The sequence below is a fragment of the Anoplophora glabripennis genome, unplaced genomic scaffold (genome assembly GCF_000390285.2).
Source record: "Anoplophora glabripennis isolate ALB-LARVAE unplaced genomic scaffold, Agla_2.0 scaffold9, whole genome shotgun sequence".
NCBI lineage: Eukaryota > Metazoa > Arthropoda > Insecta > Coleoptera > Cerambycidae > Anoplophora > Anoplophora glabripennis.
In genome coordinates this window covers 240849-264265 of record NW_019416258.1, presented here as the reverse complement: position 1 = coordinate 264265, position 23417 = coordinate 240849, and the positions used below count along the sequence as shown (strand labels likewise).

Below are 23417 nucleotides of genomic sequence, written 5' to 3'. Positions count from 1 at the left end.
TTTTACTATCGTCTTGGAGAATGTCAAATAGTGAATGGAGGACATTTTCAGCATTTGCGACATTGAGTTTATTTTTGTAAATTATCTAGTTGTTTCAATTTCTAAATGAAAAAAAACTTGTTATTGAAAAAATAAAACTTGTTTATTTGGTATGGCTGGATTCGGTTTTCTATAAGCTTTTCAAAGAGCCCCCTCATGCCTTATGTTTCCATTTGAAAAAAAAGTGCGAGTAGCTGGGGGGTTAGGGGGTTGGAGAAAAATAATTAATTATTATATAACCGAAAGATGGGAAAAAAATCAAAATCAGTAAACGTGTTTCGGCGTTTTAAAAAAAATAACTCGTGCAAAAGATATGAATTTTATTCCGTACTTCTGGCCATCCCTGTATAAAACACCGCAGTCTGTATTGCATTACAGTAAACACATAAATTACAACAATAATAACAATAGCAGCATTAAATAAGAAACATACCTAAGAAAATAACATTGTCCTAACGAATCTTTTGAATTTTGCATTACTAAAATATCCTGCACCGAGTGTGACGCTCTTGTACAACCGGTACATATCATATTTAAAACCTCTCTAAAAAAAAGACGTTTTATGGTGAGGAGGGCTGAGCAAACCTTTGGATCTAATATTGATATTATGCACATCGCTGCGAAATATAATTTTGTGATATAAATAAGGTGCAGTCTTAGTACGTAAAAGTTTATGAAAAGTGAATAAAGCTTTCTCTGTCTGAACATGTCCAACCAGCCAAGTTCATACTACTTATGCGATACATGATCAAATTTACCAATGCCAAAAATAAAACGTATACACGCATTTTGAACGCATTGGATTAGGTTGCTGCTATCAAGATCTAGGCAAGGTCCATATACAGGGGTACAAAATGGAAACTGGGATAATATCAATGTCTCACAAAGCATTCTCTTAGTATTTAAGTTTAGATATTTACAATGGGGATAGAGAAGCCGCAATCCTAGATATGCTCGTTTGAATATTCGTACAATTTTTCATTTTTTTAGGAATTGGCGTCACTAGAGCAATTTTCCAGGAAGAAAGAAATTGACAGTGAATAAACATACTGTTAATTATATAAGCAACATAATAGAAAATATAAGAACAGCATAGCTTTATAAAAAATATACTCAGCAAATCAGCACCAGCCGAGGATTTTTTAATAATCTGGTGAACATTTCGCACGGTATCGATTGAGACGAGTTTGAATTTGAAACTTAAGCTAAGAACTTTATTGAAATTATAATAATTTAAGATGTTAGAATTGTCACCTATACCTATTATCTGGAATATTGTCTATAAAACAATTATTAACAGCATCCTGATTCGATAAATTAACAGGTAATGGTGAATTACAGCTATTAGANATTGTCAGCATTTTCGATATTGAATTTATTTTTGTAAATTATCTAGTTGTTTCAATTTCTAAATGAAAAAAAACTTGTTATTGAAAAAATAAAACTTGTTTATTTGGTATGGCTGGATTCGGTTTTCTATAAGCTTTTCAACGAGCCCCCTCATGGCTTATGTTTCCATTTGAAAAAAAAAAGTAGGGGTAGCTGGGGGTTAGGGGGTTGAAGAAAAATTAAATATTATATAACCGAAAGATGAGAAAAAATCAAAATCAGTTAACGTGTTTCGGCGTTTTGAAAAAATTAACTCATTCAAAAGATATAAATTTTATTCCGTACTTCTGGCCATCCCTGTATAAAACGCCGCAGTCAGTTTTGCATTACAGTAAACACATAAATTACAACAATAATAACAATAGCAGCATCAAATAAGAAACATACCTAAGAAAATAACATTGTCCTAACGAATCTTTTGAATTTTGCATAACTAAAATATCCTGCACCGAGTGTGACGCTCTTGTACAACTGGTACATATTATATTTAAAACCTCTCTAAAAAAAAGACATTTTATGGTGAAGAGGGCTGAGCAAACCTTGGGATCTAATATTGATATTATGCACATCGCTACGAAATATAATTTTGTTATATAAATCATGTGCAGTCTTAGTAAGTAAAAGTTTATGAAAAGTGAATAAAGCTTTCTCCGTCTGAACATATCCAACCAGCCAAGTTCATGCTACTTATGCGATACATGATCAAATTTACCAATGCCAAAAATAAAACGTATACACGCATTTTGAACGCACTGGATTAGGTTGCTGCTATCAAGATCTAGGCAAGGTCCATATACAGGGATACAAAATGGAAACTGGGATAATATCAATGTCTCACAAAGCATTCTTTTAGTATTTAAGTTTAGATATTAAGCCGCAATCCTAGATATGCTCGTTTGAGCTTTGTACAATTTTTAATTTTTTTAGGAATTGGCGTCACTAGAGCAATTTTCCAGGAAGAAGGAAATTGACAGTCAATAAACATACTGTTAATTATATAAGCAATATAATAGAAAATATAAGAACAGCATAGCTTATATATATATAAAATATACTCAGCAACTCAGCACCAGCCGACGAATTTTTTATAATCTGGTGAACATTTCGCACGGTATCGGTTGAGACGAGTTTGAATTTGAAACTTGAGCTAAGAACTTTATTGAAATTATAATAATTTAAGATGTTAGAATTGTCACCTATACCTATTATCTGGAATATTGTCTATAAAACAATTATTAACAGCATCCTGATTCGATAAATTAACAGGTAATGGCGAATTACAGCTATTAGAAACAATATTTAATGATTTAAAATTTTTATTGGTTGAAATATAATTAAAATAAGACAGTTTTTCCACAATTTGAGCATGATTAACTGCATTCCGTAACTGTTTAAAGCAGGAGAAGATTTTCTTTTATATTCAAAACTTACCTTATCTCTTTGTCTCATTAACAATTTGAGATTATCTCTAACCAAGGAGCCTTATTTTTTGTTATTCATACTGTTCTCAAAGGTACATGCTTATTATAAAGGTTTGAGAGATGCAACGTCAAATGACTAACTTTGTTATCAATATTTGTCGTATAAAATAAATCAGAAAGAGGTAATCTTAACAAGTCATTAAAAAATTCATCTTCATCAAAGCGTTTGAAATCACGATAAGTGTAGAACCTTGATGTAACATTAGCAGGACTTGAAGAAATTTGACATTGCACAAGATCATGGTTGGATATATTCAGACCTTCAACCTTTACCAAAGAGACAATGTTCAAATCATTACATTTAATAACATCATGTAACGATGCATTAGTAGCAGTTATGTGTGTAGCTTCATTAACAATTTGATGAAAGTTTAGTGATTTAAGCATATTTAAAAAATAGCGAGTTGTATTCGAATTCAAAGATAACAAATTAAAATTAATATCACCAAAACAAATAATATTATCTCCAAACTGCATACAATTAGATATAGATATCTAGCTAAACAGAACATTAATATTGACATCAATTGGTAAAAACATGTTCCTTGACTGGGGTCTACACTCACGCGTACCTATATTGTTCTCGAACAATGTTTCTGTAGGTATGTATGTACATAAGGGGTCAATATTAACATGAATAGCCATATTATCAATACCATATCATGACACAACACTTTTAGTATAATTTTTAATATGAGAATAATCAGTAACTGCCATCCTAACATCACATAACTTAAGCTTAATGCATGGTAAGGGTTAGCAATGCAAGGAATACATAACACATCTAGGTTAAATGATACTTATAACTAGTTTCTATCTTTTCAAAACAATGCAGTGACATATTTGCATTTGAAAAAATAATGTTTGTTGATCAATTACGAAAAATCTATTAATATGATATATAATTATAATGATGAATTATATCAGTATGGTCAACAGTGGTAATGAGTTAAGAAGTAAGGAAAATAACACATATTTACATGGTGGATTAGAACACTATTAAAAAGATGCATTGGACCTTCTTCTTTATTAAAGTTTGCGAGAAGAAAGCAAAGCAGATCTTTTGTTACAAAATATAGTATTTTCCCAAAACTGCGCAGAATACTCACGGAAAAGTTAGAAATAGCGAAAAAAGTAAAACAGAAAAAAGAGAAAGACTTACCTGTGTCTGTAAAGCCCCAACCTGTGACCACACAATAGCTGATTCTTGCATTTCTGGTATCTTCAGTAATAGGTAAGCAGACTGGTCTAACATTTTCTAGAACAGATACACCACGTTATTACTGCTTGAACAATTTCTCGACATGCTGTTTTATAAAAAATATATGGTTCCAGTTTTTCCACAATTGCATGTACGTTTTGTAATAGATTGAATAAAATGAATTACCTGCGTCCGAGTTCATTTTGGAAACTCTTAACAGCCCAATGTCGTTAGATATAACCTCTTTGTCATATCCAGGGTGAACTATGACCTCTTCTATGGCTAGATCTTGGACGGGAAGGGGTGAGCAAACTTCGTTACCGTCGTCTTGCACTTCACAATCTACTTTTGAAGAAATCTTGTGTTCACCAACCCGTACACCTAATCTTAATTCGGAACAAAAATATAAGTATAAGAATAAAAGAAGTATATATTTGGTTTTAGATAGGCAACGTATAATATTTCTTTCTTATTTTTTTAACACTTCAACACCTTGTATATTGAAAACTAAGCTTTTATGGGCAATATTGTATATGACATTTTCTCATTTAATTTAAATTTGGTCTATTTTTTAATGGACACCCTGTGTAAAATAAAATTTAGAATTGCAATGTTCGAAATGTCTCAGTGTTGTGAATAAATTTTTGCATCCTAGATGAAAAATAGAAAATACAGATGCATTTGTATAAATGTATGTACACAAAAACTCACAAGTCCAACACTTTTTAAACAACATCTTTTTATATAGGCTTTTCTACATGTTTCGTTTGTGCAAAAGCATGTAGATTTGGACTAGGCTCAACAGAATTTTTTTTAATGTATAGTCATTAATATTTTTTTTTAATTTCGAAGAAATTACATGACATTAAACTAACAAACTATAAAAGAAAAATGTTTAAATCTAAATATTAAAGCAACTACTCACAGTGGGGACATTAAGTTTGTTATACAGTGGGCAGCAGTAAGAATATATCTGTCATTCACTATTGCTCCACCGCACTGAAACTGAGGCCCAGAACCTGAAAATACAATATTATTATGTATATTTAAGCTTATAGTTTAGTATCTGCAAGTACACATGTACAGAGTGTAAACAAAATGCTTAGTCAAACTTTAATGGAAGATCCTACTTTACGAATTAATAAAAGTGGTTTCATAACTGGGTATCTAGAGATGCCTTAATTTCGAGATTCGGGACATTCCAAATTAATACACATATGAGGTGTATTCCAAGTTGTAAAGCATGGTGACGGATTCTGACAAAACCTTTAGTCAGGATTTCACCGATGTCACAGATGTGTATGGAAGAACATGGTAAAAAATCATACAAACCTAATGTATACCTATTCTATTAGAAAGAAATTATTATTGGATACTGAACAATAAACAAGCGACCACATTTTTGTTTAACACATTACAAATGTGGTACAACATTTCACCAAATTTGTCCTACTATCTGATCAAACCACCCATCATACATATTTCAATTGCAACAAAATGTGCTGTCAAATTAACTAAAAATACTTCAAAAATCGAGAAGGTGTCTAGATTTATAGATGTGGTTATTAACTTAGTAACTAAAAAAACAAATGATATTCTATTATGTTTTTTGTTAAAAACTCTAAGAAACTTCATATTTCGTATCTATAATTCCCTCGAAAATGAATTCTTTTAATGCCAATTTTTGAAAACCCTTATTAGTAATTTTCTTCTGACAATTAGTAACACGATATTTTTCTGGACTCCTTGATTTGGTATATTGCAATTTTTTAATTACTAAAGACTCATTGGACAAACAAAAGTTTTACACTTTTATTCGAATAAAAGTGTAAATTGCCCTATTTTTGCAGTATTAACTTCAAAAAAAAAATTAAATAAATCAATAGAAAATAGAAGAATAAAATAATTATTCAAACATTACATGTTTAAATATGTATGAGTATACAAGATTTAAAAAAAAAATATATGAAAGTAAACCTTAAAAATGAATACTACATTCTTATAGAAATTAAAACGCAACATTTTGATGGGAGGTGTATATCAGCATCGTCCTATTAAGTTTTATTAAAAAGAATTACAAATACTGGCATCTAAAAATAGCAGGCTTAGGACCTGCAATTTTTGGGTTAGTTTAGAAAGTTATAAATAAGTTCCATTTAAAAAATAAAAATTACAAACACTGGTATCTAAAAATAGCAGGCTTAGGAACTGCAATTTTTGGGTTAGTTTAGAAAATTATAGTTAAACTCCATTTAAAAAATAAATTTGAGCTTAATTTAACTTTACTTTTGATGTTACTGGCTTATATATTTATAAATGGGGGCCCTCTGTATCTCATTCTCAACAATTTTTTTTAGTATTTTCAAAATCAAGTTGTAGAATCGTCGAACTCAATTATTTAAATAACACTTTGTTTTCTTGACAGATAACATGATTCTTTGAAAAACTATTTACTGTTTTTTGTGTAAAAATAATTTGATATTTTGACACTTGTAGCAAAAATTACGTAGATATAGTCTAACATTTTATTATTTGTCTTAAAAACTGTACAGTATGCACTGAAAACAAATTTGAAACAGCACGGAAAAGAAAAAATGGCTCGAAAAATACTACGTTCGTCGTTGTAGCGGAAAAACCTTGTATAATGAATAAAGGGTGTTCCAATTTACAGGTGCACAAGTCTCATGTATATATTTTTAAGACCTTAAAAGAGTACATATTTACAAACTACTTAGTTTAACTTTCCCGAAACTGAAAATCCTACGTTCCTCCGACTTCTTTTGAGAGCACAATTTCCTCGAACTCTAACATCTACACCCCCCCAAATACCGCTGCACAAATTATTATAAACCTAAAATAAATTTGAAAAAAGAACAGGGGATATAAAATGTTTCCTTGTGAAATAAATTACTTATTGCCCACAATAAATCATACATGCTTTCTCAGTCTCTGCCAATGTTGATATTAATATAGTCAACCTAATTAAAATTCTTTATCCAAAGGTGATTCCCCTAAGCTTATAAACTGACCTTGATGATGTAAATAACCCACTAACATCTTGCAGAAAGTACCTACTTAAGCGGAAGATATTCATTATTTTTAATGTTATGAATATATTTCCAAACTGGTTTACCGTGTTATTGTCTTTGTATTATTTATATTAATTAATTTTAACTACTTTTAATACACAGTGATACAATATAAAGAAATAAGCGACTTTTTCTACAGATTATGACTTATAGGCTTTTGTTTTTGAGATATAGGACACCAAAGACGATTTTTTAAAACCTGATTTTAGCGAAATCTTTTTCATAAGACAGTATATAGCTTTCGAATTTGATCGGTGAAAGTACTACATATGTCAAAGTTGTTGTTAACGTTTTACCGCCTGTTAAAAATGGGCTAATTCTAATCTCTCCCATCCACATTTTATAGAATAAATTTTTCGAGATTAGCTGTTTTAGAATGTAATACATTCTAGTAGGTATAAAGTTTTTCGCAAAAAAGTACTATGTTAAAATTGAGGAAAACGTAATTAATTCTTTCACATCTCCCCTTTATGTGCACGGTGCCCTTGAACTGATAGCTAGGCGTTACTGGAAAATGGAAAAAAGAAATAGTTTACCGTCCTAAGGCCGTTACATCACCGGAATTATTTTTCCTAGTTTCATAAATTTTTTCTTTACATCACATGAAAATCATATTTTTTGTCAATAAACTTTTATTGAAAACGTTGTTCGTTGCCTCTTTCCATTCAAAATATTTAAGACAAAATGTATAAAAAAATTAAACCTAGAAGACCAACTCTACTGATTTTGTCAGCAAGGAACAACAAAACAAACAATACTTTCAATGTACACTTCCTTTACTTTTATGTTTTAATTATTTTTGTGCATACTACGACATTTATAAAAAAAATGAATATTCAGTGAAAAAGTTGAATTTTGAGGAAGCTTGGAAAGATTCGAAGTTAACAGTACTTGGACAAATCAATGTTTAAATCAATTATAAATTCCTTAAAGATTCCGGCTTACGGTTTCCTATTTGTTCTTTCCGTTTTCGTGTAATGGTGATCTACCATCAATTCTGGATCATTTTATCACAGAATGTCCAGAAACGAATGGGTCATACTTTTTTAGATGAAAATAAACCAATATACATAGATTAAGTTACCTTGGTGAAATCATGATCCATTACAACGTTGTGAACATTTAGAAAATGAAATAAAATCAATTTTTTTAAAGCCTGTGAATTTTTACTGAAACAAAATTGATAGACGAATTTAGCACCCCCAAAAACGGCAATAGGAAAACGGAGTAGGAAAAATTGTCTTATTATTTTGTATTCCATCACATTCTAAATTTATTGCTTATTTGATATTAAAAATTTAACATTTTCTCAATTTTCAGTAGAGATTAAACGGAATGTTTATTTTTCAGTAATTTATTTAGTTTTCCAAAATTTGTATAAAATCAAAATTGGCGTCGCAATATTTTCTATTTGGAAGAAACATAAAACATCAAATCTCCACATTAAACTAAAATATTATTTTTATCACCAAGGTGTAAAATAATTAAAAACGAAATGTTGCTTAAACAAAAAGTGGGTAAAATTGTTAAATGAGTAGATATTTTACGTGTAGTATTCTTGCATGTAAATATGAACAAACTTTTATGAAATATTGAAAAAGAAGAAGCAAAACTCACTCGTTTTGTAAGAAAGAAGCGCCATCCAAGGGAACTCGTTCAGATTTGCATCTTTCCCGTTTCGAATTTTATTCGGGCTGTCCAAATACCCGCATTCTTCTGGCAACAATTTGAAATTCTTGTGGTTCGAAACGTCGGGCGGGGGAGGTGGATTTTGCAGCGAGAGGTCATTCAGTTGCAAATTTATGCGAATTGGTTTTGACGGACAACACACTTTAAAGGTTTCGTCGTAGCCACAGATGTATTTATTCAAAACGATCCTAACTTCTTCGGGAATTGGTGAGGGAGCAGCTTGTAAGAAATCAACGATGGGTTTGCATTCCTTTATTTTGATGCAGTTTCCTGCGCCACCATCGGGTGTCCTGCATCCTTCGTCGTCCACCAACCATTCTGTAAAAAAGTGCAGTCACTGATTAGCAACTAGTATTGACAAACCGGCAACATTTAATACCTCCTGTCAAATAAGTAGCCATTATCAAGTGAATAATACGGATATCGAAATCATTTTAAGCAAGGAGGTTCAAATGATATAAAGGATGTCCCAAAAAGAAACGCAGGAGATCATATGAGGAAAAAGATTTTATAAATTAAACTGTTGGCAAAGCTTTTACATGCTTTTTAACCAACATCTAATTAGCGAATGTCCGGCACATTAAATGGTCATCTGGTTTCAATTCCTGGGTTAGCTGAATCTTGAATGGAAGCAGATGCAGATCTTTCGTCAAAATCCGCTGCACTGTGCCTTTTCAAATGTTTAATTGCAGTGACCGACTGACGTAACTGGAATTTTCGCCGTACTATCATTCACCCCAGCAATATTTTCGGCTGAAGGACCAGTACGAGGCAGGCCTATTTTTTTTATTGTTGCAACCGAACCTGTTTGTTCAAATTTGGCAACTAATCTTTACATTCTGGGCTATCCTTCTACATAATTCCACGTAATTTGTGCACAGTCTCAGCTACACACTCTTCATACTTGTAATGAAATTTCACAATCTGATGCAATGCGTTTACTACATCAAGTGACCGTACACAATGCTGCCAACTCTTCGGAATGAAAATGGCGCACAATTCAAATCAGGCCTTTAGGGATACCCTTTGGATGCAACGATAACTGGCGGGGTACAAAGATAGAAGGTCCGCCAATATTACAGAAAATAAATTTGTCTTCGAATACATTGTCAAAACTAAAGCGGTTAAGCAGCCTTCAGTTGCATATTTGTCTTCCTTATTAGCCGTGAAACAGATCTTCTGTAAAACAACCAATAACAAGGAAACTCATTAAAAATAAAATAAAAGCTTCAAGCTCTTATTTTTACTGATTGCACATGGCTGTATTCTAGAAGAAAATGAAGAGTCAGTAAACGTATATGAAAAAAAAATTCTTTTCATTATCATTTATAAAACTTTGGATTAATCCAAGAAATACATTTCATTTATAGTGATTTGGTCTTCAAGTGAGGAGATAAACTCTAAGTAGCATGGAAAACTTTATTCTACTAATTTCGCTGGTAACACGAGACACAACCGAGCAGGAACTAGACTTCAAGACTTCTGGTTCGTGCCTTGAAATGTTTTCGGTTTTTATCCTTGTCCCCAGGTACCTACTTTTATTACTCTATCCTAATTAACACTTATCCGGGTCATTACCTACTCGGTTTGTGCTTATGTACTATCTAAACAACAACTAAGTTATGTTTACAGCCTACTTATTTTAATCTCATTTGCTAAGTACATTTATTTGGGATAATCTCGGATAATTCAAAGTATAATTTGTATGGCTCGTAAATTCCCAGAAAGCAAAATATATTTATTGGGGCAGGTACTAAATGTAATTGTAGCGTACTGCTACACATTTCAGTATATTGTTTTTTTTTCAAATGAAAGGCTATGGCAAACGATTAGTTGAAAATTTATATATATTTTTTGATTTCTTGTAAATTTCTTTAGATTTGTTTAATATTTAAATATATTTTCAACACATTTTTGTGATTTTAATATATGCCTCATTTCCAATGACTAATATTTCAAATGATACACAACTTATTTGTAAGTTGTAAATTTTTAATATTTGTCACATAAAAAATGAATATGCACTTCTGCCGCCATTACATAATTAGTTCATCGACCTGTTTGTTCAAGTAGGTAGAGCCACATGCTAATGAACTTTCATAGTTGTTGTCAATTGTTAGTAGAAAAAATTGTGTTTCTTCTTTTTTATATTTTGAGAATACTGTTACAATCGCCACAGACGTCTTATACTGCCAAGAATTGTTTGCTTATTGTAAACCGCACGCGGGGCGCAAATAAACCTGAGTTCTGAATTTTGAGAAATAAAAACTTCCACGAATTCATCAAAATTCAGACTGTGGTAGAGCAACACAAACACCATATAAAGCTACAGGTCAAGAACCCGTACGAATTAAGCAGAATCCAGAGATGGGCAGCACCTCTGCGGAGCCACCATAGAAGGTGTTCGAACGTCGACCTTGTACCGTATAACTAGCCAGAACATGCAGTACACTACAAGTTTTATATTTGCAACAAATAAAATCATGTGTAAATCAAATATTTATTTATTGTTATTAGCAGAATTTCAATAAATCCAAATTTTTAACAAATCCAAACAGCGACGATGCTATGGGATACAGGTACACTCAGGAGACGTCCATGTAATATCCAAGTCCATATTCTCTCAACAGACCTCAAACCAGTGCTCAGGCAGGACAAAGGTCGAAAAGACTCTGGTCTTTATCACTATCACTATAAACAAAGAGTACACATACTTCCAAAAATCCCGTTCATCGCTTTGCACGTCATAGAAAGCAAGTCAGCACCGCAGGTGATAAATGAGGATTTTGCTAAAAATGCCAGTTTTTCCCAGACTAGATGCTTGGAATTACGAAACCCCCAACAACATAATCTGCGACAATAGATTACACACGATGGGGTGTAAAATCCAGTGATGTATGATTTTAAATAATCAAACGAAACTGTTTTTCATCAAATTTGCCAATTATAAAAATGATAAGTAAGCTTTGTGTGAACATCTATATAGGATAAATTGGAGTATACGTTTAGTTAATTAAAAAATGACACATAAAAAGGTACGTAACAAAGCATCGTGTCTAGAGTTATATGTCGGTACACTGTAATTAACGAAATTAATTACCCATTCACATTTATTCCTATAGTGAATAACCTTGTGCAAAAATATAACACTGTGCGTTGGTAAGACTCTACAGGTTGAAACGAGTCGAGAATATGTCTTATGGAATACCTCCAGTAGGATAAATAAACTCCATCGAGTATCAGAATAGCGAATTTAAAAAAATCTATGCTGGACTCTGATACCTAAGTGATTTAAGGTGGGTTCTCATTAATCAATTTCATTGACCAGTATCGTGGAATCTATGCTGTTGAAATAAAATATATTAATGTAAACATCCGTTCAACGCTATTGCTCAATAATACTGTGTTTCAATAAAAGTGACATTTCTACTTTTCGTTGATCGGTAGGACTGATTCAATTGAATTGAACAGAGCTTCACAGTGAGAGCAAGTGTTCAGTCGCATCTTTAGGCCATTGTGTGTGTTTTTGATGTTAACTTTGTTCATGTCATCAAAAATTGTATGAAGAATCTACCCAAACCTTTTTGTGTTTTATGTACAACCTAGACAAATTTGTAAAACATGTCCAATTTTAAATGGATTAACAGTTATTTCTCAAAATATCTGGAATTATTGTACCAAAAAGAGGAATGCATATGGAATGTTAAAAGTGATAAGTATAAGAATATAGCAATGAGGGAAAAAGTTACGAAAAAATTCGTTTCGGAATGGAAATAGAAATGTTTTAAATTTCTCTTCAGTCATTCTTAAATGGTTTTTATAGGCATCCAAGTCATCTGCAGTTAATTTCACTAACAGCTTCACTGAAGCACCTTAGTACCTCCGTTTTAAGGTTCATGGTTTGACCCACCAACGACGAGGTTTTCTTTTTTCTTTGCACCCATTTTTAATAATGACACTTTCTAGACTGTTCAATGTTCTTGAATCATGCGAACGAAGACTTTCAATTCTATGTTCAATTGCGTAGATTCAACGATATTGATCAATGACTAATGGGAACCCGCCTTTGCGAACAACAAATCACATGTTCCTATAGTAGACCAGGCGGGATCTGTTTTGGTGTAGATGTTTTATATGGTGTCGCTAATGTTTGCTTTAATGGCTCCAAAATGATATAACAAAACATAATTTCACTATGCGCGTGCTTTAAAACGTGTGCTAAACTTATTATTAAACAAATAGTGAAAACATTGGAATTCCATTTTTTTTCCTATTTTTTTCAACACAGTTCATTTTAGAGAAAAATTGAAGAGGAAAAAAGATCGTAATTAAATTTTACACAAGATATACCTATCTCCAAATAAAAAATACAACATAACTATGCAAATATAGCAAAAACAACAAAAAAAAGTGAAAAAAATTACAATATTTTTGCGATTTTTTTAAAAGTTCTAATGAGTAGGATCTTCAAACTTGGCCAAAAAATCAATTTTCATTAAAATCGGTCCGATAGTTTTCGAGTAATAATTTGGCAATCCATTTTTGAAAAAAAATAAAATTTTTGCAAATTTAACTGAGCCTAAATTAAGACTTCTACATGGGTGTTTTGAAACAGATTCCGCCCATGATACTATTATAGGTATAATATAATAATATCCTATAGTATCATGGATCCCGCCTGGTCTATAGGTACCAGCCAGGATACCATTAATGGGCTGTGTAAAATTTAATTGGGGATCAAAAGAGATACCTATACCTTTAACACAGTCTGGCATCTTGAGAATAGATTTTGGCGAGTAGTACTAACTACCACTAACTCTGCACCATTTATACTGCACAGTAGTTATCCCAACACTAAGCAATTTTTTTTTTCGAAAAAGGCTAATGTTATCAACTTGATACTGATTTTTTAAATTGAAGGAACCCTGTATGTCAGAAACGGATTAAGAAAGCATCTGCATTGATACGAACTGTTCGTCTTATTTTTGGATTAAGAAATATGACTAATGTTTTTTTAAACAGAGTCTACAGACTAAATATTTAGGTGTGTGTCAAACTGCTTAATGCTTCAGTACATTAGTTCTGTAAGATATTTTAATTGTGTAAGTCATGGGTTGTTCAATGCAATCACTGGCATTTCCTAAACCCAACCCGACTGGTGTTTTTTTTACGATGAGGTTTTTTTTTCTGTATTATTAACAATGGCTGCTGGGGATTAAAGTGGTCATATTTTAATAATAAAACGTGAGATCTGTTCTATTTTCTAGGGGATTACTTCTACGCCCCCAAAGAAAACTTTCATAATGAAAAAAAAAAAAAAAATCGGAAAACATTTGAAAAATAAAATTAATTTAGCCTAATATTTTTTTTCGTAATCAACTGATACATACAAACATTCGCTTTTTTATTTTTCTCTAGATTTTCATTTCTTATATAATGGAAAATAGAAAAATAAAATGTCAGTACACTAGTAGTATCACTAAAATTTAAATAGGTATAACAAAGAAAATTTCAAAAACAAAACTGAAAAAAACCTGTTGTATGTATCAGTTGACTGAAAAATAATATTTTGCACAAATATGTTCAACTCTTTTCTAGATCTTAGGGTCAGCAACACCTATTTTAATTTATTTCACAAAATCGAAGTGAACTTCTTTAATTATGAAAGTTCCCTTTGCGAGCACAGAAATCATTTTGTATAAACCAGATAAACTATCATCAAAATATCACCAATTTAATTTTGACCGACTGCCACTGCTTTCTAACTCTTCTTAGATCAGACATAATGTTGTTTAAATCTTGACACACATAACAGAACGTTGTGTTATAAGTTATCTTTTTACATTCGCCAATCTAGAAGGCAAGAAGTACGAGGGCTGTTCAGAAAATAACCGAAATTTATTTCTTTAAACATTATTATTAATTTTATACACTACACTGGTCGACATGATTCGTGTGGATTCAGTACGAATAGTAATTTCGCAAAGATTTTGGTTCGTTGAAGCTTGACCCCAGAAATGCTATGCTGCAGATATTCTAATTTAAATGTGCAAAAAACGCAATTTTTACACATATTTGAGGTTATGCAGGGTGTTTGCAAATAAATGCAAAATATGTTAGGGGTGGTTGCCGAAGTTTTTTGAGAAAAAAAATCATATAAACGTAGGTCAAAATATGCTTCATTTCCGAGATACAGAGTGTTTAAATTTTAATTTTTTATTTATTTTTATTAATTATGTCAAAGAATTTTAAATTTATATTGACTCGAAATTTGATGGTTGTATTTTATTTAGAAATATTGACAGCAACCTACTAGATAATGTATCAATAGAAATTAAAAATACACAACTTGCAGCAAAATATGNGTATAACAAAGAAAATTTCAAAAACAAAACTGAAAAAAACCTGTTGTATGTATCAGTTGACTGAAAAATAATATTTTGCACAAATATGTTCGACTATTTTCTAGATCTTAGGGTCAGCAACACCTATTTTAATTTATTTCACAAACTCGAAGTAAACTTCTTTAATTATGAAAGTTCCCTTTGCGAGCACAGAAATCATTTTGTATAAACCAGATAAACTATCATCAAAATATCACCAATTTAATTTTGACCGACTGCCACTGCTTTCTAACTCTTCTTAGATCAGACATAATGTTGTTTAAATCTTGACACACATAACAGAACGTTGTGTTATAAGTTATCTTTTTACATTCGCCAATCTTAGAAGGCAAGAAGTACGTGGGCTGTTCAGAAAATAGCCGAAATTTATTTCTTTAAACATTATTATTAATTTTATACACTTCACTGGTCGACATGATTCGTGTGGATTCAGTACGAATAGTAACTTCGCAAAGATTTTGGTTCGTTGAAGCTTGACCTCAGAAATGCTATGCTGCAGATATTCTAACTTAAAAGTGCAAAAAACGCGATTTTTACACATATTTGAGCTTATGCAGGGTGTTTACAAATAAATGCAAAATATGTTAGGGGTGGTTGCCCTCTTTTGTGAATCACCCTGTATTATATTTATTGTAAAAATTAATGTACCGCACCTGGTAAACTTGATACACAAAGTTCGCGTCTTGTGTAAACGTGCTTCTTAAATACACAAAATTATGTTGCCATCGTAATCTACATTATATTGTCTAAAAAAAATACTAACCGGTAAAACCACGTACACAAAGGAAGTTTGTGTGATTCATATAAAAGTTAAAAACACGTATCTAATAGAATAAGATACATACCTGCGAATTATACATGTACAGCATACAATCATTTAATTGTTTTATTAAATAATTATTGTGTAAACTTATGAATATGAAAACTGTATTGTTTAGTACGTCTAATTATTTAAACATTAATAACAAAATGTATTTAATACATACTCGTCACAACGTGTAGGTTATGTAACAAACTTTTGCATCAGTGGCTTCAGTGGACCAGTTGTTAATTATCTATAAATAACCAGAAAAATTAAAGCTGATCTTTGAACTGATGACTGGTTGATTTAAATTTACATTACAATCCTTTCATCCTTGATAGGAATAGGATAATGTATTATTTATTGTCTATTAATGATTTAATTCTGTGTAGTATAGAGGCGTTTCATATACACTGTGTCCCAAAATGATGGAACAAAATTTTTTCCAGTTGAAATTTTAAAAAAATCTCTAAAACAGGTCAATTAGTAAGTAGAAATTGTCAATTTTGGAATATTTTCTATTTCTTTTTGAGCCATGTTTGAAAGATATATAACATTACCGACATTTTTTTGTTAATAGGACGCTCTATATTTTATAGTATAAATATTCGGGGTTCAAAGTTATCAGTTACATTTTGAATAACATTAGGTGTTGTTCCGAACTTCTTCTATGATACGATTTTTCAATTCTTGATAATGTCTAGTCTGTTCACATACACTTTGCTTTTTAGATAACCCCACAAAAAAAATCTAGTGGGGATAAGTCAGGGGAGCGTGGTGGTCATGCAAGAGGGCCTCTTCTTCCTATCCATCGATTTGGGAAAACTTCATTAAGGTGGCCATATCCCTGGCCGAGAAATTGTCAAATTTCTGGCGTTTTTAGGTACTGAAATCTTGAAAAGTAACACGTGTAGAATAAAAGTAAGCACAAAAATAAAATTCTTTATGTTCTGTTTATTCATTGTTACTATTTAAATTTACTCAAATAAAATAATAACTAAAAAAAGCGTTTGTAAAATATGCGTTTGCTGTTATCCTAACTCCACATTTTAAGAATTATCTTCACGTACTTATAAATAAAAGTAAACAATTTTATATGTAGGACTAAGCAAAATCTTGATGGTTTGATCGTTTTTTGCACCTGTTTATTCGTTTTACTGCGGCGTCTTTGAAAATACCCAGATGGCATGACATAACATTCTTATTATTTGATAAGTTTTAGTTTATTCAGTTATTAAATGTTTGAAATTATTTGTCTTTGTGGAAAACACTATTTAAAAAATATGGCGCCCTTAAGGTAATTTCTTACATCGAGGCGAAAATGTGAACGGGCACCATCTAGTTGGAACCAGACATCACCAGCAGGCGTATCGTGCTCATTAGGGTTAGGAGAAATTAATTCCAGGGCTGAAATCAGCTGAAAACGCGAAAAATCCAAGTAAATGTCGTCTGTCAAATATGCCCTCAAAGAAATAAAGTCCCAATGTGTGATTTTCTACTATTCCAGCCCAAACAATCACTTTTTCTTGCATTCAATGCGGATTTTCTGGACTCCAAAACCTAATATTTTGCCTGTTCACCATTCCGTTTAAGCAAAAAGTTGCTTCGCCAGTGAAAATCATGTGATTTTTTAAGTTAGGTTGCCTTTCAAATAAATTTCTAATTTCCTCGCAAAACTGTAATCTTCTGTCTGTGTCATTTCTCGTAAGACCTTAACTTTGCAAGGATGCCACTTTTGAGACTTCAGAGTTCTGTGAACTGAGGACTTCGACAAGTTGATATTTATTGGCTGAGACAGATCCAATGGATGAGTTAGGATTATCAGCAACGGCGAGCATCACATTTTGACGGTCATTTTCGGTCACCGTTCTTCGCCTTCCTGATCCAGATAAATCTTTTATACTTCCGGTTTCTTCAAACTTTTTGGATATTTTACTTATTCTTTGGTCTGGATACTTGAAATAAGTTACATACCTCCTGTTGACTACAGGTTTTAACACCGCATTCAGTGCATTCAGTCATACTTAAAATTGCTAATCTCTGTTTTTCGCTTAAACAGGCAACCGTTTTTCAAATTAATTTAATAACGAATGAATTGGAACTAAAACGATTCACGTTATACCTATGGTATTCTGGTGAATTTTATGTGTTTATCGATGTGTTTTTTTTGGGAAAAAAAAACCTTTAAAGTAAGTAAGTAGAAAAAGATTAATAAAGAGTAAGTGCGTTTTTTAAAGTACAGAAGAGACTAGGATTGTTTAAAATAGCCATCAGTGCAACATAAAAGACAATTTTTTAAATTTTTATGACAACTACACAAAAAACTAGGTATAACCTTATGTCGCTGAATTCGTCTTTAGAAGAATATAGTCCTGGGGACCGCCTAGCCGGGTGTCTTGGCCGGCGGATTTCGATCTGCCGAGGCAAGCATCACGGACGCAGGCTGGAATTTGGATGGGTGACCTAAGGCAAGCTCGGGGACGTGGTTGTGGCAGCCTACCAGAGACTTGGGTCGCCCTACATTTGCCGCATGCGTGTGGTCCCCGATAAATGGTAATGAGAACAGTGCAATGAAAATCTCTGTAACTCAAGACCATGCTATCATACATGAACTATATGAGACTTTTCCACCAAGCCACCCGTGTAGTAAATAGGATGGTTTGAAGAAAAGTATTCGAGTAATGAAGGAGGGTGTACAAGGGGCTCTTAAGGCCTAAGTGCCGTGGCGGAAAAACAATTTCACCACCCTCCGACATACATACATACATACATACATACATACATACATACATATATACATACATACATACATACATACATAGAGCGTCCTATTCTCAGTTAAACATAGCTAAAAATAGAAAATATTGCAGAAAAGTGATAATTTCTATTTACTACTTTACCTGTTTCAGCGATTTTTAAAAATCTGAAATGGAAAAAAATATGAATTTTGTTCCATTATTTTGGGACACAATATATATTCATTTAAAACTTTTTTAAGTGAAATAAATAGCTCTTGTAAAATTTTTTGTTGCTAAATGTGTATGGAATATCTTATTTTGTATTTATAAAAAAAGTTACACAGACAAGTGTGCTACATTATTGAAGACTTTTTTTATAACCTACTATATCTATTTAACCAGTTTTGCTAAATATTCATACTATTTTTAAAGCAAAAATGTGATGTCGAGAAGAATGACTAGTTTTTTTAAATATTCACTAAGTAAATATAACTACATCCTTAAACTAAAAGGCGAACCTGTACATTTAAATATTAATATAGGTAAACATATAAACATATAAGGTAATGGATATTAATAAATTTAAATGTTCAGTTAAAACATTGTTAGTGACAAAAGTGCTATTACAGTATTAAAGATTTTACCGATGACAATCTATAACTACCTATGTATTATCTGTTTGTTTGTCTTGATTTATGACCTGTCCTATACATGTAAATGTCTAAATGGATTAATAAATATTATTATTATTGTAAATACGAGCAATTTTTAAACACTACTGTTATAAAAATGGTTTCTATTTTATTCTAACATCGCAATTTCACATTTTTTGCAGTTTTCTTAGTATTTTTTTTACAAAATTTTGACTGATGCATTGTTACTGTGAATGATTTTGTATTGATTCTAATAGTCTACTAGGGGTAGGACTGAATTATAAAACTAGATATGTACTTACTGATAGAATTGAGCTTTATACAAAATTTGACATATGATGTACTAGTACATGCCCGTAAGTAAAAGGAAATTATCATTAATTGTGTTAAATACGAATGCATAGACAATGTCATATTAATAAAAACAGCAACTATAGTTTATTATACTTGCAATGTTAATCAAATTCTATTCAGTTGTATGATGCAATGCTACAGAGTTTTGTTCTGCAACTGCAATAAACTGCGCAAAAAGTGGAAAATCCAGATAAAAAAATTGAAAAATCGAGTTCCTATTCAACATTAATTCATTCATGCTTTTTTATGCTATGCTTTATATGTATTGCAAATTTTAATTAGTTTTATACATTTTCTTCTGTATCTGGGAGAAGTAAGATACAGTTGATTTTGTATATGTTACTTAAGAAATGTCACTAATATCTACGAATATACAGTTATCCAGCATAGTCCTAAATTGTCCTCTAATTCAGGACTATCTCTTATTGTCCTCTTATAAGGGCAACTAATACATTAAAACATAAGGACAGCAAATTTTTTTCCGAAAATGAACGAAAATGAAGATTTGAGAACGGTAGATATTTTTTGCGGCAATTTAAAAACCTTTAAAGATATCTTATTAATATTTTACACTTAAGCTTAGGGGACCCACACAGTAATTTACGCAGTGCTTTCTGCAAGGGGTAGTTTTACATCGGTGACTATCACTATTTCATTTCCAACTTAGATGAAATAAATAGTTTAGTTGTATTATCCCTTAAAAAAGTTTTAACTTGTTTTTGCGAAGAAAATAAAATCAGCGGAGCTCCTAAAAGTATACAGGGTGTTAAAATAAAGTGTAAAAAAAATTGAAAGCAAAGGGTACTCCCAAAAATAATTAAAACATTTGTATGAATGTATGTAGAGAAACGATTCGTTTCCGACATGTTAAAGTATTCGTGAGAAAATGTTTTTGTTTATCTTAAATTCGAGGTCAATTCGTTTTGAAAAGTTGCAGAATGTGATTTTAAAACCCATACTGATGTTCTTTACATTCTAACGCATTTGATGACACACATGACAACACAAAATTTAACTTTTCTGTCTTAATAAATGATACAATAGCTCTGAAAAAGTAATATGCAGAAATGCATATTATGTATGTAATAATATAGGTCATCGTCACTATTCCGAGGCTTATCCTAATTGTCTACCTGCTGCTCGAATCGTCATTAGATTCCATCACCGGCACCGGGGCTGTAGAAAATAATTGTAAAAACACCATCGACTTTGAAAGATCAGATCTGTTTCCACATCCGAGGTAGAAGAGCATTTTGGACAAACTGGGGGTAAAACCGTGGACCCAGACTAAGACGGATTGCAGCTCATGTAGCTATTAACCACCGTATTGCTTGAAGAACTCTTAGCGAACAGCTAATCTACCACACGAAATCCACAAGACTGTGACGTCACGTTGTAGATGTTTTGGTTTAAACGCCTGAACTGGCACTTTAGAAGACAGACTACTCAATGCATATCTACACAATTTAAGAGAGGTGTTACGGACGTTACTTGAACACATGCCAATGAATGTCAAGCGTGGTTTGTGGTGCTCCTCCTCTTTTCGGAAGTACCTAAGTGAAATTTAGAAAGAGTTAGTGACCATTTAGATCACCAGACCTGAACATTCATCACGATTGGAGTTCCTCGTGGGATATTTGAGGGGACACTTAATTCTTTTTGAGATGTAGAGCTTATATTGGTATGCCAAGGAAGACGGTTTGAATACCTTCTTTAATGGTGTATTTTTCATGAAACAAAAATGTTAAACCTCTCAATTTCATTTACCATTCCATTTTTTTATTCATTTTTAACACATTTAACACTCAGTACACCATTTAACAGTTATCTACCGACAATTTTTGTTGCCATATGAATACTGCCAAGAAGCGTTTTAAATCACAATTTGCAATATAGTCCAGAAAGGTGCGTCCTGCTGAAAATAGATTTTTATTTACCCTGCTCTTTCAGAAAATGCTAAATTTTTGTGAAAATTTCAGTATAGTACAGTTGAAGAATTAAATCCCCATCCCTAGGTTATTACATTTATAATCACCATATTGAAATTATACTTATTAAACAACCTGTATAGTCTTTCGGATCTCAATTGAAGAACCAACAGGTTGGCAGTATGTACCAGGTTCGGTCGCTGACGCAGCAACTCGGCATTGAAATATTTGAAAAACTTGTTCCCAAATTTATTTAGTCATACCCATATACAGGTCTGGTCGCCCAATTGAAGAATGCGCGCGCGGGCAAACGCCGCACATATACAGCCGTACAAGGCGACCGGCCATAAATTTCAGTTGTCGACAATTTGCCTAGCAGTGCAGTGCAGCAATGGGGAATTTGGTGTGATTCAGGTAATTTTAATTTATTTTAGGCACCTTCTATTAATCATTTGTATTATAATTGCGAAAGGGAGAAATAAGAGTGATATTTTGTTTACTAATATTATTACAACATGCAACTGAAACCCTTTGAAACGGAACAAAACGAAATTTACCATCAATATAATAAAATTGTTTGAGGACATAAGTAATTAAAATATGTTGTTGGTCAAATGAACATATAATAGAAATTTTCTACACAGAAAATTTTTTTAGGGACGCTTATGAAATTCATTAAATTTTATTACTAGGCGTTTTTATACATGTTCAACTGACTTCGGAAATACTATACCAAATTTGAATTGATTGGTTAATCCCTTCACAAGATATTTTAAATTTGATTTGATGACTTGACAGAATATTATCGATATTTTGACTATTCTACAAACAATTTTTATAATGTAATTTATTAGCAGTTTTATGCAGCCAATTTTCGAATTATTGTAATTTTTTCTCTGGTCGTGATGTTGACATAACAGCATTTCCAAGCATATGTCCATGTGAATTATTTTCTCTTATATTTCGGAACACCCTTTGCTTTTAATGTTGCTCACATTTTTTAACACCTTGTATTCAGCATTTATGCACTGAGAGTAGGATATTATTCACAAAACAGATCGATCTCAGTTTATAGGTAAAACTTTTCTAATTTTAATTAACAGGAACAGTATGGTGAAGGTCACTTACGTGCATAACCAGTAACACTGAACAATACCAAATAACACAAGACACTATTAAATGCGAATAAATTTCTAAATTGGCACATCCTCTCGCGAGCGGGCAATGTCAACTACTATCGTAAACACTAGAGGATTTCAAAACATTTTATATGCAAACAGGAAAAACAGTTATACATTTGCTACAGACGGACGTAAGACAGACCGCTCCTCCGCAGGTAGATTCGTTTATGATTAACTGATTAATAGTGGGTAAGTGACGTCTGGCCCATTAGCTTGAGTGTTACGTTTAAATGAGCGTTGTTGATAAATGCGTCGGGAATTCCAATCGTTGTGCGTTTTTACCCGCTTTAAGATAAAACTAATTATTAGACCTGCGCGTTTTTAGGTCATTTCAGGGATGGACTATAGTAGGATCGTATTCGATGCAAAGTAGATCAAAAATTTGTCGGTCTTTTATCAAAGGAAAATCGTGTCATCATTTTTAGGAGGCGTAAGATAAACCAGTTCAAATTTAAAATGAAATTGAATG

At 32.0% G+C, this 23417-nt stretch overlaps 1 protein-coding gene across 1 annotated transcript in view; it reads right to left on the bottom strand.

The window, feature by feature from the left end:
* Positions 1–23160, bottom strand: part of LOC108909061 (serine protease 7-like) — a 26019-nt gene extending 2859 nt beyond the window's left edge. The window contains exons 1-5 of the mRNA XM_018713293.1: positions 22896–23160; positions 8817–9206; positions 5036–5129; positions 4297–4496; positions 4072–4167 (exon numbers count right to left, since the gene is read on the bottom strand). Of these exons, the coding sequence (XP_018568809.1) occupies positions 4072–4167; positions 4297–4496; positions 5036–5129; positions 8817–9206; positions 22896–22974 (859 nt within the window). The 5' untranslated portion in view covers positions 22975–23160. The remainder of the gene's footprint in view (positions 1–4071; positions 4168–4296; positions 4497–5035; positions 5130–8816; positions 9207–22895) is intronic.
* Positions 23161–23417: the final 257 nt, after the last annotated feature.